This window comes from Taurulus bubalis (assembly GCF_910589615.1).
Source record: "Taurulus bubalis genome assembly, chromosome: 14".
Taxonomy (NCBI): Eukaryota; Metazoa; Chordata; class Actinopteri; order Perciformes; family Cottidae; genus Taurulus; species Taurulus bubalis.
In genome coordinates, this window is record NC_136602.1 from 16,703,770 (window position 1) to 16,719,187 (window position 15,418).

At 44.1% G+C, this 15,418-nt stretch overlaps 1 protein-coding gene across 1 annotated transcript in view; it reads right to left on the minus strand.

Moving 5' to 3' along the window:
- unc5b (unc-5 netrin receptor B) overlaps positions 1-15,208 on the minus strand; it is a gene marked incomplete at both ends in the record, with an annotated part of 42,190 nt that extends 26,982 nt beyond the window's left edge. The window contains one exon of the mRNA XM_079230001.1: positions 15,121-15,208. Coding sequence (XP_079086127.1) covers positions 15,121-15,208 — 88 coding nt within the window. The remainder of the gene's footprint in view (positions 1-15,120) is intronic.
- Between the last annotated feature and the right edge of the window lie 210 nt (positions 15,209-15,418).

Below are 15,418 nucleotides of genomic sequence, written 5' to 3' on the forward strand. Positions count from 1 at the left end.
TAAAAAACAAAGAAAGAGCTTTACTTCGAGACTCGATAAATGAACTCATACGCAAAGACCAGGAAAGACAAAAATGAGTGAAAGGGATAAACAAAACATACACACCCTGAATGTGATAGCTGCTTTGCCTTAAATCTGACAAGATAATACATGCTGACAGACAAAAAAAAGTGTGACAGATAGGGACTGGAACTGTTTGTATGTAGGCTGAATCCACACATAAACAGCATATGGGACGATGATCTGATTAGATTTTATTCTGTGTAGGATTCACAGGGCAATCTATGGAATTGCATAGAGATGACTTATTGGGTTTGGAAACACCACACACACATGCATATAGACTACACAGAGGCCCATCTACCCATTTTGCAGTCTGGATTATTCCATTTCTCATAGATTAACTTTGTATAATCGCTTTGAGAATTCTGAGCTTAAAGCACTGACGCCATCCAAAGACGCGCCACCAAAGACTCATGGTACACTAAAGTGATTCACAGGTAGCACATAAACAACATTCGTGTGGTATTTATGATGTGAGGTGGACACAGTTACAGCACTTAAGGCTTCTATCCACATTCAAAAACAGCTACCTGTGCTCTTCAATGATGAGCAGCGACTCATTTAGAAGATGGATTCACTAAAATACTGTCCATTGTCTGGGCTGAGAAGAGGAGCTAGTGGAGAGCTATGATATTCTTTAGTGAAAACCTTGAAGAAGATTTAGATGGTTGACAATCAATATTAGCGGTATTCCTGCACTTGACATAATTTTCAATAGCAATTTGAAAGATAGCGGACTGAAAATAATGTTAAAATACATGCACACAGCACTTAATCTTAACTATAATGTTACCTTAGCTTACCCTTTTCCAGCTGTGGCCTGCATGTTTTTTTTTGTTGTGTCCCTGTTTTGTTGTTGCTTCTGTTTAATTAATTAATAATTATTACCAGTATAAGAGACCCCTTATGACACATGGTCATTTGGTCCATTGTTGATACAAAAATGTGATTATAGCAGGTCTAAATAATAAGAGTTTCACAATCGTATAGAGCTCAAAGGATGGAGGTGTTGTAACCGTAACAAACCAAAACCGTCTAATATCTTTCCTGAGATATTTCTTTGTAATACTTTTTTTTTCTTTGTAATACTGACGGCCCAGAGAGCAAGTGCAGGCCTCAAACAGCAACACTGTGCTGGAAACCGTAGGAATAGAACTGCTTGACTCTCATACGGCTGCGGTCACTTGGGTCATTTGTGAAGCACAATGACAGGCTGCACACATAAAGATATTTATAATCTTCCCGACAATTTACAATCTATTCAGCATGACTGACTTCACAACTTCCATTTTCCACAACAACAAAGAACCAGCTTTTAGGGTGTGTGTGTGTGTGTGTGTGTGTGTGTGTGTGTGTGTGTGTGTGTGTGAGTGTGAGTGTAGAGGATGTGCTGGAGAGCATATAGGCGAGTGGTGTTTGGGTGGCTGACCACATTACAGAAAAGATGTGAGATATACAACGCTATATGGTTAACTACATCATATGTACAATAATAATGCTGGGGCTTTTTCAATAGTTAACATGCCAGCACCAGACCAAAAACAGCAAATGATTGGTGTGAATGAAATGAGACTAGTGTGTGTCCAGCTTCTCGGCAAATACTCTTAATTTATTCCAGACGCTATGGCTTTATCAACCCTATAGCATATCAAAGCTAGTTAATAACATTAAGTATTCATGTTGAAGTTATTGCAATAATAGCTCACCTAGTGCCCTCATTACATCAACATGTAACATTAAATGTATATGGTGCTAATCGGTAGTTCAGAGGTTACAGCCCTTAACTCTATATCTCAGGCTTCATTGCGCACCATTATAACACCTTCCTGTTGCACTAATACCTCATGCTGCATTATTAAAAGAGATGCTTATGAAAGGTCTCTCAGCCTTTGCCATGGCCCCACCTTTCAATGATCTCTCACCTCCACCTGTGAGAGAGTACAGCTATTCTGCACATGCTTCTAGAAAAACAACAGATTACAATCTCAATTTAATTACCCGACACAGAGGCGCGCTGCTGTGTTTTCTTTCCTCCCCATGAAATATTATAGCATGCACAGCAAAACTACTCTAAAAGTACAAGCACATTAATATACATTACGCACTCTCCGATCATTTTAATGGCTGTGGAGATGCTGAAAGCAGTCAGAGGAGAAAATAAAAAAAGAAAGGAAAGAGGAACAGAACAACACAGGGAAGCAGAGTGCACGGGATGAGGTGAAGGTGCGACTTAAGGAGTGTGACGACGAAAAAGATAGAAAGTCAGCTGAGCAGAAGAGGCAATTTTAGATGGTGTGAAATTCACGCCGTCTTGTCTTAGAGACATCATGTTCCAAGGTGGTCCAAAAAACAAGGTGTGGAGATCAATACCATCCATTTACTGAGGTGCAGCTCATCTAATCTTCTGGCGCTACGCTGTCCAATGAAGGAGCTGCGACACACACCTGGGCCTCTGGAGGAGAACAGAGTAATGAAATGTACACTGCCGCCTGGCCGGCTCAAGTCCCCAACAGCTAGCACAAACACAGCCCCCGCAACTCTCCCCTGTCTCCCTTCCTTTATCTCCTTCCACCTCCACATATGAGCAATAAACCCAAGCTTCACTTCCTCGGCCCTCCTTCTCCCCTTCTTACGCACATGCACGGGCTCTCGTACGTTCTGCTAAAGTTGCATATCGTGTGGTCCATTAGGAATCTGAGGGGTGTGAGGCACGGAGACCAAAATATCCACAGCACTCTGTTTCTCTCTCCAACTCATTGACTGAGTGCCTCGGGGTAACATCACAATAACTGCTGCTTGGCCTGGGTCCCCAATGCAATTCTATAATTCATCTTAATTGAGAAAAACAGGCAAGCAGAGGGGAGCACTGGAAGGACGTAAAGTGCAGGTTGTGTACAGTATTTCAGGGACCGAGGGACCTGGTGTATGTTTTGTGTCCGTGAAAGGTGAATGTAGGTGCTTACTGTGGCAAAACATGTATTCAACCTTCTTTTTTTAGGTGCATATTTACCTAAAAAGACAGGTTGAAAACGAAAACTACTACTAAGAAAGAACTACATACACAGGAGAAGACATTATGTGATGATTCACTGTCATTTGGCTCAATTGCCTTGCAGGTAGAATAGATTGAGACATTTGAGATATGTTGTTGAAAGATGTAGCAATATTTTACTCTTTGCATCATTTTCATGGATTGATATTTTGAGAAAATGGAGAGGAAAACACAGAAAATTAGACCCTTCATGCTACGAACATAATAAATGACAAGTAATGCTTTTTTCTTTTCTGCACTCACTGTAATTTTAACGGATATACTACAATTTATTCAAGGGTCCTCTGGTTTAAATTCCCAGGCTTGGAGACAGGGCTAAAAGGCAGATGGTGTTTAAACACAATCTTGAAAATGCAGACTAAACAGGACGTCTGAATGATGTTGTTGAGCAACTTCCAGGACAATATGGCAGCTCAAACACAGATGGAGCCCCCAGCTTTAACTGCACGCATACAGACTTTTACTTCAGGTAATTAGCTGTGTTTTTTTTGGGTCTCCTTATGAGCGTTGGAAGTTAAAAGCAAAGTCTAACTGGTTGGCCAAGGCAAATCTTGCGTTTCAGAGTAGTGTTTAAAATTCATGACTTAGAATACCTTTGCTGTTCTAATGTAGGATCAATGCAGCATACAATGCATGAAAGGGGGATTTTCACATTGGCTGGCACTGTACTGAGCCTGTACTCCCACAGTTCTATTCGAGAATACATGCTTTTTTTAAATATGCAGCACTATATCATTTGTGTTTGCTTTTATTTTTCATCCACTTTCCAGATTTTGCGCTATCTAGGGCAGTGGTCAGCAGTTTTAATCAATTTTCCGAACACAGGAGCACTACGACAGTCGGGAAATCCCAGCAGGATAGTAGGGAATGGACAGAGCAATAATAATAATAACACAAAATATAATCTGAATTATAGTCCGAAGAGATTAGGTCAGAATAATCCCCAGAATAAACACAAGTGGGGAGGAGGGGTGATCAAATGCAGGGCGGGGACTGCAGTGCCTGTGTGGATGTTTTCATTCCTGATGGTGGGATTTGTGTAAATTTGTGTTTGATTTTGGGTGTAAGAGTGCTGATGATGTTTATTTCAGGAAATGAGAGTATTTCTAAGGCTCAGAGAGTTGCTATTATTAAAGTAGAAGAAAATGCTTTCCATTGCCTGCTCAAACAAAGAGAAATTCCCTCAGTGTGATGGATTTCTGAACATTTTAGTCACAAAGCCAAATTGAATGCATTCAATTCTAAATGGAATCCAGATTTATTTAAACAAATCACCTCCCAATTAGACAAAGACCCATTACATCCATTGTCCTTTTTATAGTGAAAAAATATAGTTTAAATGATGTGTAAACTTACTACCTTCCACTTCAGATCTTCTCATCTGATTCTTGACAAGAAAGCGAATCGATGCATTTCCCAGAATGTTTCACTACTTATTTTATTCAGTCACTAGCAGTGTAACACACTCGGATTTGGGATTGATTTGCTTGAATTACTGCAGGATCTCTGCTGTGGCTTTCCCGGTGCTGAGTCTGTGTGGCGCGGGTTGAGGGATCAGAGTGGACGGAGCCCGAGCAGACCTTGAGGTCACCGGCTGCCTTTCTGCTGAGCAGGCTATTGTCCAGCAGCTGCATGGCCGCACCACTCCGGGTCTATTCAGAGTCTATTCAGCAGGTTCAGCTAAGTGCAATAGAAGACCCCAGTCTATTGTCTGACGCCAAGTCTGTTTGAGCTGCACCAGAACGCTCACTTCATCTCCCAGTGAGTTCAGAGAAACAGTTAAGTCCCTTTGAATGGGGGCGGATTTACACAAGTAAAAAGACACGTTAAACACATTCAGGCCGACTCCATCTCTCAAACAGAGAGCTGCTTGACCTCAGTGACCTTTGCAGAATGTCAAACCACACTGTATGACCTCTGTTCGCTTACTTCAACACTCAAACATATATTTAGATACAGAGAAGAGGCGCCAACGGACGAGAGAAGAAAAACGGATTTGTCCACTAAATTCACGACAAACGACTTATTACTGGAAACATCTATTTTGTATTTCTGCAAGCATTTCATATTAGCAAGCGTTATTTGCATTTATCTTCTGTTGCGGGTAAAAAAGTAAAACATTAATAAAAACATTATCATGGAAAAATGGTTACCAAGAGACCAGCGGCATTGCTAGCATGTTAGCTATTCCCAAAGTATCGGGTAAGTGTATGATCACGCACACAAAATGGCCATATCACACTCACACAGTAAAAAAGCCATCTGGAAGCATCAGCACTTCTATGAGGAGAATTAAGTCAGAGTGCAATGACTTTCTCGTTTAAAGTGCCTCCAAAGAGCCCCATTATTACCTTCCCAGAATGCAAATGTGCTTTGGGCCAATTAGAGGTTGAGCCAATACCAATGTAAGCCCATAAAAATCCGCCCTTCTATAATCATTCAGCAATATGACTCATGGGTAAGATTGGAACACTGGCCTGTAAATGTGTCATGATTATGACTCTGTGCTTAAAATGAATGGAGGAGCTGTGTATTTCATTCCCACGGGGCTGGAGCTGAGCCACGCATATGTTAGTGTCAGTGCTTCTAATGAAATAAATAGACTTGTGATAGCACTTATTAGGTCTCCATAAGTGGCAGGTAAAGACAAGGGCCCTGCGGTGGATCAAAGGTAGTTAAATGTCTCGTTTTAGATCTCCCCCTATCAAGAGATATTTAGGGAGAGAGGGGTTGCTTTTTTTTTTTTTTGTGGAGACAGACGCCCTCATCCAGGATCCCTCTGTGTAATTACACGCCACAGAAGACCTTCATTCCTCTCCTCTTCACAGAGAGAGATGAAAGACAGGAGAGACAGAGGCATGTAATCGCTCCTCTGGCTGAAAGAGGTGGGGAGGGAGGTGAGAGACACAGAGAATAGAAGGACAAAAGGATGGTGAGTGGTGGTGGGGTTTTAATAAACCTCCTCTGCCGCTTGTTTACAGAGTCTCCCCTACCGTTCTCTCTCTCTCTCACACACACACACACACACACACACACACACACACACACACACACACACACACACACACACACACACACACTTTGACTGAGACTTTTGTTCTTCTCAGAGTTTCCCGTTCTTCGCCTCAGGACAGATGTGTAAATTGTTGCGCTAATGTAAGGCCCACTGCTGGGCGCTTTATAGGGAAGGAGATTTACACACTCCACACCACTGTATAACTGTCACTCACAAACTCACGCTCACAGGGGCATAAAGAGGGACGCCGTCATAAGCGACAGCATCTCAGCGTGCACGGGCTGATGAGTGTGCGTGCTCGCAAATGCACGCATGTACACACTCTCCAAGGCGTGGGCAGACATTGACACGCACACGTAAATGTTCTATTTCGTTCTGCCATTCATCCTTAACAAAAAAGACTCCCTCACCTCATCACAAAGGGCTTGAGTGCAGCAGAGAAGTTACAATCTGTCAATGTTCGACAATAAAACATGTTTTCCATTACAGGCATTAAAAGGGCAAAACACCAGAAAGGCACCTGTAAATGATCTCCCCGTGCCTTTGTGGTTAGGTTGAGGTGCTAGTCTGAGGCTTCTTTGTGCCGTTTTTAATAGTTTAGTGACAGCTGGTGTTTGGAAACCAAAACAGTGCTTATCATACAATTAAGAGTGATGTGAGGAAAAGGGATGATATGTGATAAAAGAAATGAATCACAATAACACAGAAGGCACCTTTGCTATTGAGCCGTACCATACCAGGGATGTTACTGGTTTATCAATTAGTTGAGAACTTTTGCTTTAACATTTGATTGTCTCTCAAAATTGAGAATGTGTCTTTGTTTTATATCATTGCATATTGATTATATTTGGTTTGGACTGTTGGTTGGCCAAAAAAAATCAATAAAAAAAAAACACCTTGGGCTCTGGGAAATTGTAATGAGTCTTTTCCACTATCTTCTTGGCATTTAACAGACTAATTATAATGAAACATAATCCAGACATGAATCAATAACGAAAATAATAATTTGTTACTGTATTCGTACTGTTTCGAACATATTTCCTACTCCTGGTCACATCTCTGGCAAGGTGTCTTGACACCAGGTGACTCACTGCTCTGTCCGTGCCGAAGTCTCGGGGGGTTTCAAACAACCCATCTGCCAGTCCGTCTGTCTGTCTGCCTGCCCGGCTCTCCACAGTACGTCTATCTGTCCCTACGTGATACATGTTTCTTTTATTAAGTTGTGGAAGAGGGGGAGCTGGAGCTGGCTGCGGCGTGAAGGTTGAAGTTTTTGACAGGGAGAGACACCGCTCAGAGTTTAATGACCCTCTCTAACTATACCTATCCATCTCCCCCGGGAGAGCAGCGAAATGCCATGGAGACGGTCCTCTGCTGAAGATATTGCATGATGCTGAACCATAACTCCTCAGTCGGCCCTAGTATGATTACATGAAACATGTTTCTGATGCTGCTTTTCGTGTATACGGACCTTCCTTTGACACAAACTACATCAACACGGGAGTAGTAAAAAACTAAAAAGTGGCATCTACTGCACTGCTTCCACGTAAACCAATCAAGCAGGAACTTGAAGCTCACATACAGAACATCCCCCAATCGATTAACATCTGTATTGCTTTCCTTTGCTCATGTGAGCGGCTTTCTCTACCTGCTATACCTAAACACACACACACACACACACGCGCGTAAACACACACATCACCCCTTGCCGCTGAGCGGATTGGAGGCAAGTGAAGCTGAGCAAGAGCAGAGACACCCAGAGTTAATGAACCCTCAATAGTCAGCATGGTTGTCCATCTGCTTTGATAATCCCCATAAACAGCAGGCTACGGGCACTGCCCAACTAGCTACACACACAAACAGCATGTCGTCATCCTAAATATCCAACATGAAGAATGAGGGCTACATATGTGACGTATTTGTGTGTGTGCAGGGTTGGGTGCTGCATGGGGAGGACGGTGGGAGGGCTGATGTGTCCATGATAATGCCTCTCTGCCCTCGCTCAGCACACCAGCTAATCTAAGCGAGTGGCGGGAAGAGGTGAGCGTGAGGTCGGCTGCTGAGCCCATCTGGTCAGCAGCAGGTAAGAGGCTTGAGACACACACCCGCTGACACACTTGATGCGTGTGTGAGCTCATACACTTAAATATAACCTTAATTACATGCAGGTACATCTGCCACATTAGACCAGACCTTGTCCACAACTTCACACATGGCGCCCATTCAAAACGATTCCTAACTCTACAGCGACCGGCGCCTGGTGGCATTTTGTAGCGTACTTGGCGTACACCTGGCTCAGTGAATGAACCAGGAGGATAAACCAGGTTTCCTCCTGTGCAATCAGAGCGCCTGCCAGAGCAAGAGAGAGATGGGTGTGTGCGCAGGCTGTGTGCTGATTGAGATTGGGAGTGTGACCCCACTGTGACCCATGCAGAAAAGGGAGTAATACCTAAGTAATACGGCTGGCTTCCCATCAGCGCGCACCCATCGCACACGCAGACACACGCACTCACACGCACGCACGCACGCACACACACACACACTCACACACACACACGCACACACACTCTCGTGGCAAACACTCAAACCCGAGCCAAGAGGCGCCTGTCAGTTCTTGATTAAGACCTGCATCCAAAGCGAGAACAGAATCTTTAGTGTGTGTTTGGAAGCTCCCAGTCAAAGCCTCTGGAGGAGAAGTGAGAATTAAGTCCTGGAGCTGAAGACGGGTGGAGGAATTAAAGAGTGGATGAGGGCAGATCTCATTCTTACGCTCGTCTCTTTGCTATGGTTGTGATCCAAGAGTCTCTGAGCAGAAACGGGGATTATTGCCCCTACTGTGCGTGCTTGTATGTGTCATATGTTTCGGGGATGAAGCTAGATCCTGCATAGCAGACCTTTTCCATAAGCACAATATTTAAAGCTCAAGCCAAAGAGAGGAGGGGAGAGAAGAGGAGCAGAACAACAAGGAAAGGACACAAGGAAAGGAAAACAGGGAAAGAGCAGCAAAGAAGAGACCAGGAAAAGGAAGGTCTGGAGGTGCCCTTGTTGACTTCAGATTAAGTGGCCAATCACTGGTCCATTACTGACGGGGACAATGGATTTGAGAGACAAACATGGTGCTTTACGACAATCACTGCATTAAATAACACAGCAGCACACTGCTGACATGCAGCCAATCAAACAAGCCCACGCTCCAACCCACCACAGCCTTTTTACACACTCACAAATAACAAATACACTCATTAAACATCATTCGCCTTGATTTAAAGCCTGAGGGAGAAAAAAAAACAAAAAACAAAGTTGTTTGAAAGTCCTGCTGTTGCCTAGCTGCCTGCCATGCAGACAGAAGGAGGCAGGATCATTTCCGTTCCCTCTCTCAGCCGGAGATATGCACACGTACGCTCAATACGCCATCTCTCTGGGGAGGTCTGTGTGTCATTCCCCTACTTTAGACACACCAGCTGCTCGATGTGTGCTCTGCAGTGCAGGAGCCCCTTCCCGCCTCGCACAAGCCCCCAGTGGCACCCACATCCACTTACAACACAGGCATGACAAAGCTCCTTTCGTCGTCATCCCCCAACACCCCCCTTTACCTACCCACGACTATCCTACACCCCCCACATTCATAAGTACCCTGCGGGCAGATGGGACCCTAATAAGTGTTACACTCAGAGAAATGGGATTCTTCACAGTGCCTTCTAAAGAGCAATTCCCAAACTCTGCCAGAGAGCTGGCTGAGGGAAGAAATGATGGAGTGAGAGAGATATGGATGACAGAGGTTGTTATATGTGAGACTATGAAGCTATAAATACACCTGATGAGACTATCAACTTGACTGAAGAAAGGGGAAGGGGAAATGGGGACAAGTGAAGGCAATTTATTAATGTGGATGTGGGGCAATGTAGCTTTGTATGCCACATTCATTAAAGGAAGTCAGAATAATACCAAATGCCATCGCCTTCCCAAATGCAACACATTTTTAACAGACGTTTAAGGTGACTTTTCCTCCAGTTAGCTGAGCTCACATGACACACTCACAAACAGACACAAACACAGGCATTAACAGATTGTATGTGGTCTAAGCTCTGAGTGGACTTGGCTCAACTGAATTTTAAAGACAAAAAAAAGCCTCTGCTAAGAAGATAAGGGGAATCTACATGGTCGGAGAAAGCTCCCTTTTTTAGACCAGGACACACACAGAGCCCTGGACCACAGCACAACCAATCAAGTGCTAACACTGCTTCTGGTCAATGGACCTCAGCGCAGCCACTTTTGCCAAGTGTGTGTATATGTGTGCGCGTGTGTGTGTGTGTGTGTGTGTATGTGTGTGTGTATGCGTCTATCTTAGTGTAAAGCGGTTGCTCGGGATCTTGCAAGACCCCCCGTGGTGAATCCTGATCCTATTGGTCACGATGCCCAGAGCGCTGCTGAGATCCTAAATGAAAATTCCTGCACTCCCTCTCCCACTCCTCCCAAGTGACCCAGCGGGTTTTCCACCATTATACAAATAAATGCTACCTCTTCATTAGAGGATGTGGCTCTGTTTTGCATATGTGGGCGTATGTGGGTGTGGGTGAGTGGGTGGGTGGTGTCCTTTTGATGTCAGATGTCCCTGAGCATGTCTTAGCATATCAATCGTAATGAGATTCAGAAATGTCTAAGGATTTAACAGGCAGGTGTGATCTTAACCTAAGCATGTGTGGTTATGCAACAGTAACACACATCTGAAGAATCGTGAGCACACACACTCATGCAAGTGTAGCAATGTTAAAGTTGAAGTGAACTAGCTCTGAATATGTGTGTGTATGTGTGTGCTCTGCCCCCCCTTTACCACACACAAAGGTCTGTGGAGGCTCCTATTCATCTAAAGCACAATGGAACCCCACAGAGGTTTTCTTCCTGTTTCCCTGTCTGCCCCACCCATCTCCCCCACAGGGCAGGATGGAGGGGCAGGGGGTACCCTGTCCTACCGGCCCAGCAGCAACTCAGCTCCCATCTGCCACCGAAACTCTTCTTCCTCCACCCCCGGCCCATCCATCCATCCATCCATCCATCCATCCCCCTCTCTCTCACTCCAGCTTCACATTCTTTACTGCACGCTGAAGGTCTGAACTCAAATATTTGTGTTTTATTCAGAAAATATCGACTTTAAAAGTCATTGACAAAGTAAAATACATGTTGTTATTACCATTTTAATAAAAACTAGTTTGACCTTGGTTTAAATAGCTCGGTGAAATTGGGTATTAAATTCAATCAATGGCTTTACATCTTGGATTAAAATGAAACATTCCAGCACATTATTACTGTTTGATATAAGGGCACACAGGTAGGAGAAACCATCTGGTGTGAGTTCAACAAGACATATTTTCAACCAGGAGGCATTACATGAAATATTTAAACAGCTTCACTTGATGATAATTGTGTACACCTTTTTAAATAACAAACAGTTTGAATTAATTGTCAGGCTCAGCCATATTGATTAGACCATTATAACCCCATTCTAAAGACTTTGAGAACAAAAGAAAATAATGGCCTGTGCCTAAAATTATATTCATCTCAAGTCAATCTCCACTCAAAACTTTCTTCTGCTGCCAATTCCTCTCTCCATTCTTTATCGTCAGCTCCTTCTTCCATTTACCTCACTATTTCGCCTCCTACAGAGCCCTTGCTGTTTGCTGCAGATTTATGGTCCGGTCTAACATGCAGAGTATTGGCAAAGCATTAAACATGTCTACTCTTAATACTGTGAGCTCTCTCCATCGATAAGAGCCTTAATAAAAACATCCCCCAAGTGGATTTGTGTGTCTCTTTTTCACTTTCCTCCCCCGCCTCCTTCCTCGACAATATCCGTCACTCTTCTTCTGCTTTGCTAGCGTTAAACTGGGCCTGCTGCACATCCCTTGCCTTCCTCTCCTTCTTTTCCACCTAAACCTTCCCACCCACACTCCACCTCATTCTCTAACCCGTGCCAGAGGTTTAATGATGCTTGAATGCCACTGCTATGGAGGCTTCTTCTTTGCTCTTTTCTCATAAAGGATATTTAAAAGCACTGAAATCAATCCATCTCAACGTGTCTCTCGCAGATTCATTTCTCTTCCATCTCCTCTTTCTGTTTTTCCTCTTAACTTTCAGATGGATAACATTACCCTGCGTAACCCCTCTCCCTGTTTGGTTCACACGTCCTCTGCAACAGCCCTCGGCTGCAATTGGCACGCTTGCTCAAACTGCCAGTCTTTTATATCATCTATAAATGCCTATTGGTACCCTAAAAGCCTTCCTACCCCCTGCAGCCAATCAGGTCAGATACACCAATGAGAGCTGAGCAGCTGCTCCCCTCCCACTTCTTTCTCTTTTGCTGTCTCTGATGTCAAGAATTTGAGCATCATAAGCACATTTTAAATATTAACAAAGACCACTTTGCGCGAATGAATAATACAGCAGAGAGGGCAGCGGCTGGCCAGCGATCCCATCCCCTGCTGCCTGACGCCTGACGACCATAAAACTAATGCACTGCTCTGGGACAGAATGTGGCCTGGTCTGGTCTGCCAGCAGGACTTGCCTGAGGAACTGGTCTGGCCTGTGGCCTGGCCCAAAGAGAGCTGTCGCTCTGTGTATTTATCACGGTACCCAACCACCTGTCCAAATCTCTGTAGATGCAACAGCCTGGCAGCACTTTTGTTATGACTACATGTTTCAGAGACACTTTAATCTAATCTGACATTTCAATCTGTTGAGCATCTTTGAAGCCAAATCTACTTTGGTGTCTGTTGGAGGTTAACTTTGTTGTCACATTCCTTTCTTTGGATGCATCTAAAAATGTATTCTTTAACTGTCAGAAAATTACAGAATTTGTCAGAACAAACTGTTGAGGAGGGCAGCAAATATTTCAGCAGCCTGCTATTAGCTCACATATAATATTTAAAGAATCTTCTTACAGCTGATGCACTGGTATCGAGAGCAAGAGGATTCCCACACCGAACACAAATGAAACAGCACAACCTAGAGGGGTGTCACCATTCGCCCAACTGTCTGACGTGCTACGCTGCCTAACTCTGAACATTCGACTGCCTCTTCACTAGAGCCTTGCTCTCCTCCTGTCTTGACCGCCCAGTCTGGCCACTGGTCTCCCGTCCCCGCCCCCCACACAGGGCTTACTGGGAACCTTGTCGTCTTCATTTAATCCTGATGTCAAAAAGCAGTGCGTAAACACACTTCCCGTATGTCGGTTTTCTAATTCTGATGAAGTCATTAATAATGGCACACACACACACACACACACACACACACACACACACACACACACACACACACACACACACAGAGGCGGTGGACAGCAGGGAAGTTACTCCAAACAAGTGTTCCTGGCAGTCTGGGTAATTAATGTGTATGTCAACACAGAAAGAGGAGCACCATAGTAGAAATGTGAGCTCAGCAGATCCACAATGCAGGCAGAGACCGAGACAGGAGGGATCTGAGGGGCGGCAGCGGAGGAAAGGTATACACACAGTGGGAGAGAAGATAAATGCAATCTGTCTGTCCTATCATGCATTCCCTAAATATATCTCTGCCTTTCTCTCTCCCAGACAGAAACTTTCCTGGGGCACACTGAGCTATTGTCCCCTGTTGTCCCCCTCCTCTACTCCCCCAACAGGACCTCACTGCGATCCTCAACCGTTTACATCCACGTTTCTCATTTCTCATGCAAGGATTTCAGAACGGGCCACAATTTTAATAAACGTAAGCTGCTTTTCTGCTCTGCCTGTTCTGGGAATAATACACACACGAGGACCTCGGGAGGTATGGCGGCGAGGGGGTCTTATTGGCATTCAAAGAAGTGGCCACAGACCTGGACAGACAGTCAGCGTGTCCTCCAAAAGATTACTGCTGTCATTAAGTCAAAAATGGACATCCTCACCAGAGAGTCTGGTTTATTTCTCTGAGAGGTTTTTTAGCAAAGCTTGTGTGGATTCTGTTCTCATTGTTGACCGCATTGTTCTTTTATTTTCCGACTGTAAACCGAGCTTAATCCACAATCCAATGAACCCTCGGATTTCTGCCTTGTATTTCAATCCTATCTGATAAAGGGAGGGCATGAAAAGTCCATGCTCGCCTACCATAAGGCCCCACTGAGTGAAATCATCCATCTAACACTGGAGATGGGCAGTGTCACCTTGGTGTCCAGGTCCTGCCCTGTGTGCCAAATGATTTCATCTCCATGAGAGCTGCTGCAGTCTTTGAGGGCATTAACTCTGAACAATCCACTGATTGAAGTCTGCTCTTCCCTGATCAAAGCCTGCTCTGTTCAGACTGAAATAATATGTCGAACAATTAATTATTAAACACTCTATCAAAGATTTGTGATCAATGGGTGCAATATGTACTCCCAAGCTTAAAAATAAGTTAGTGTAAATTTAGATTTCGCAATGGGAAAATACATAAATAAAAGAATCTCTTTCCCTGAATCACTTCAAGTGCTCCTTCTTACTTTTCACATGACTTTTCTTTTTCTATTTGGAGGGGCCAAGAAGGCATGGAGCAAAACCTTAATTACTCCTTGCACACCGGGGGAGTTTTATTTTTCCGCTCTAAATAGAAAAGTCTACTGGGCTGAAGAAAGTGTGGTGAAGAAAGTGCTGGTCAGCAAGCGACCCCAGACCCCGGAACTCTTATAGCTGTAGCTACTCAAGAGTCCAAGGCATGTTTATTATTAAAACGTTTTTTTTTTTTTTTATTCAGGGCGTGGGATTGGACCCAAATCGGATGGAAATCTGAAGTTGTGTGTGTGTGTGTGTGTGTGTGTGTGTGTGTGTGTGTGTGTGTGTGTGTGTGTGTGTGTGCGCGCGCGCGCGCGCGTACACATGTGAGCGTGTTTTTATCAACGTTGCGCAATGCCAAATAGCTAACAGTATTTCACAATGATTACGTACTGGTCTTTGAATAACAACTTCGTAATGCACAATGATTAAACACGGATCTCTGAAGAACAACTCACCAGTGCCAGGCGCGACATATACCCCGACCAAGAGGAGAAGAACCAGAGGACCGATCCCGTGGTCACGCTGCATCCGAACAGAGAGCATCTTTTCCGAATACGATGTTGCGAAACGTCCCGGGGTCTCCCAAACAGCGTTATCTGCGGTGTTTCTTATTCTTGTCCAACAAAGTCTCTCCTCCTGAAAAAAATGTGCAGGAAAGAGCGAAATACCAAAGAGTCCAGTAATTAACGTTGGATGTCGTTGTTTTGGTAAATAGTTCACTCTTGACAAAACATTTCCGCCCGTAATCAAACT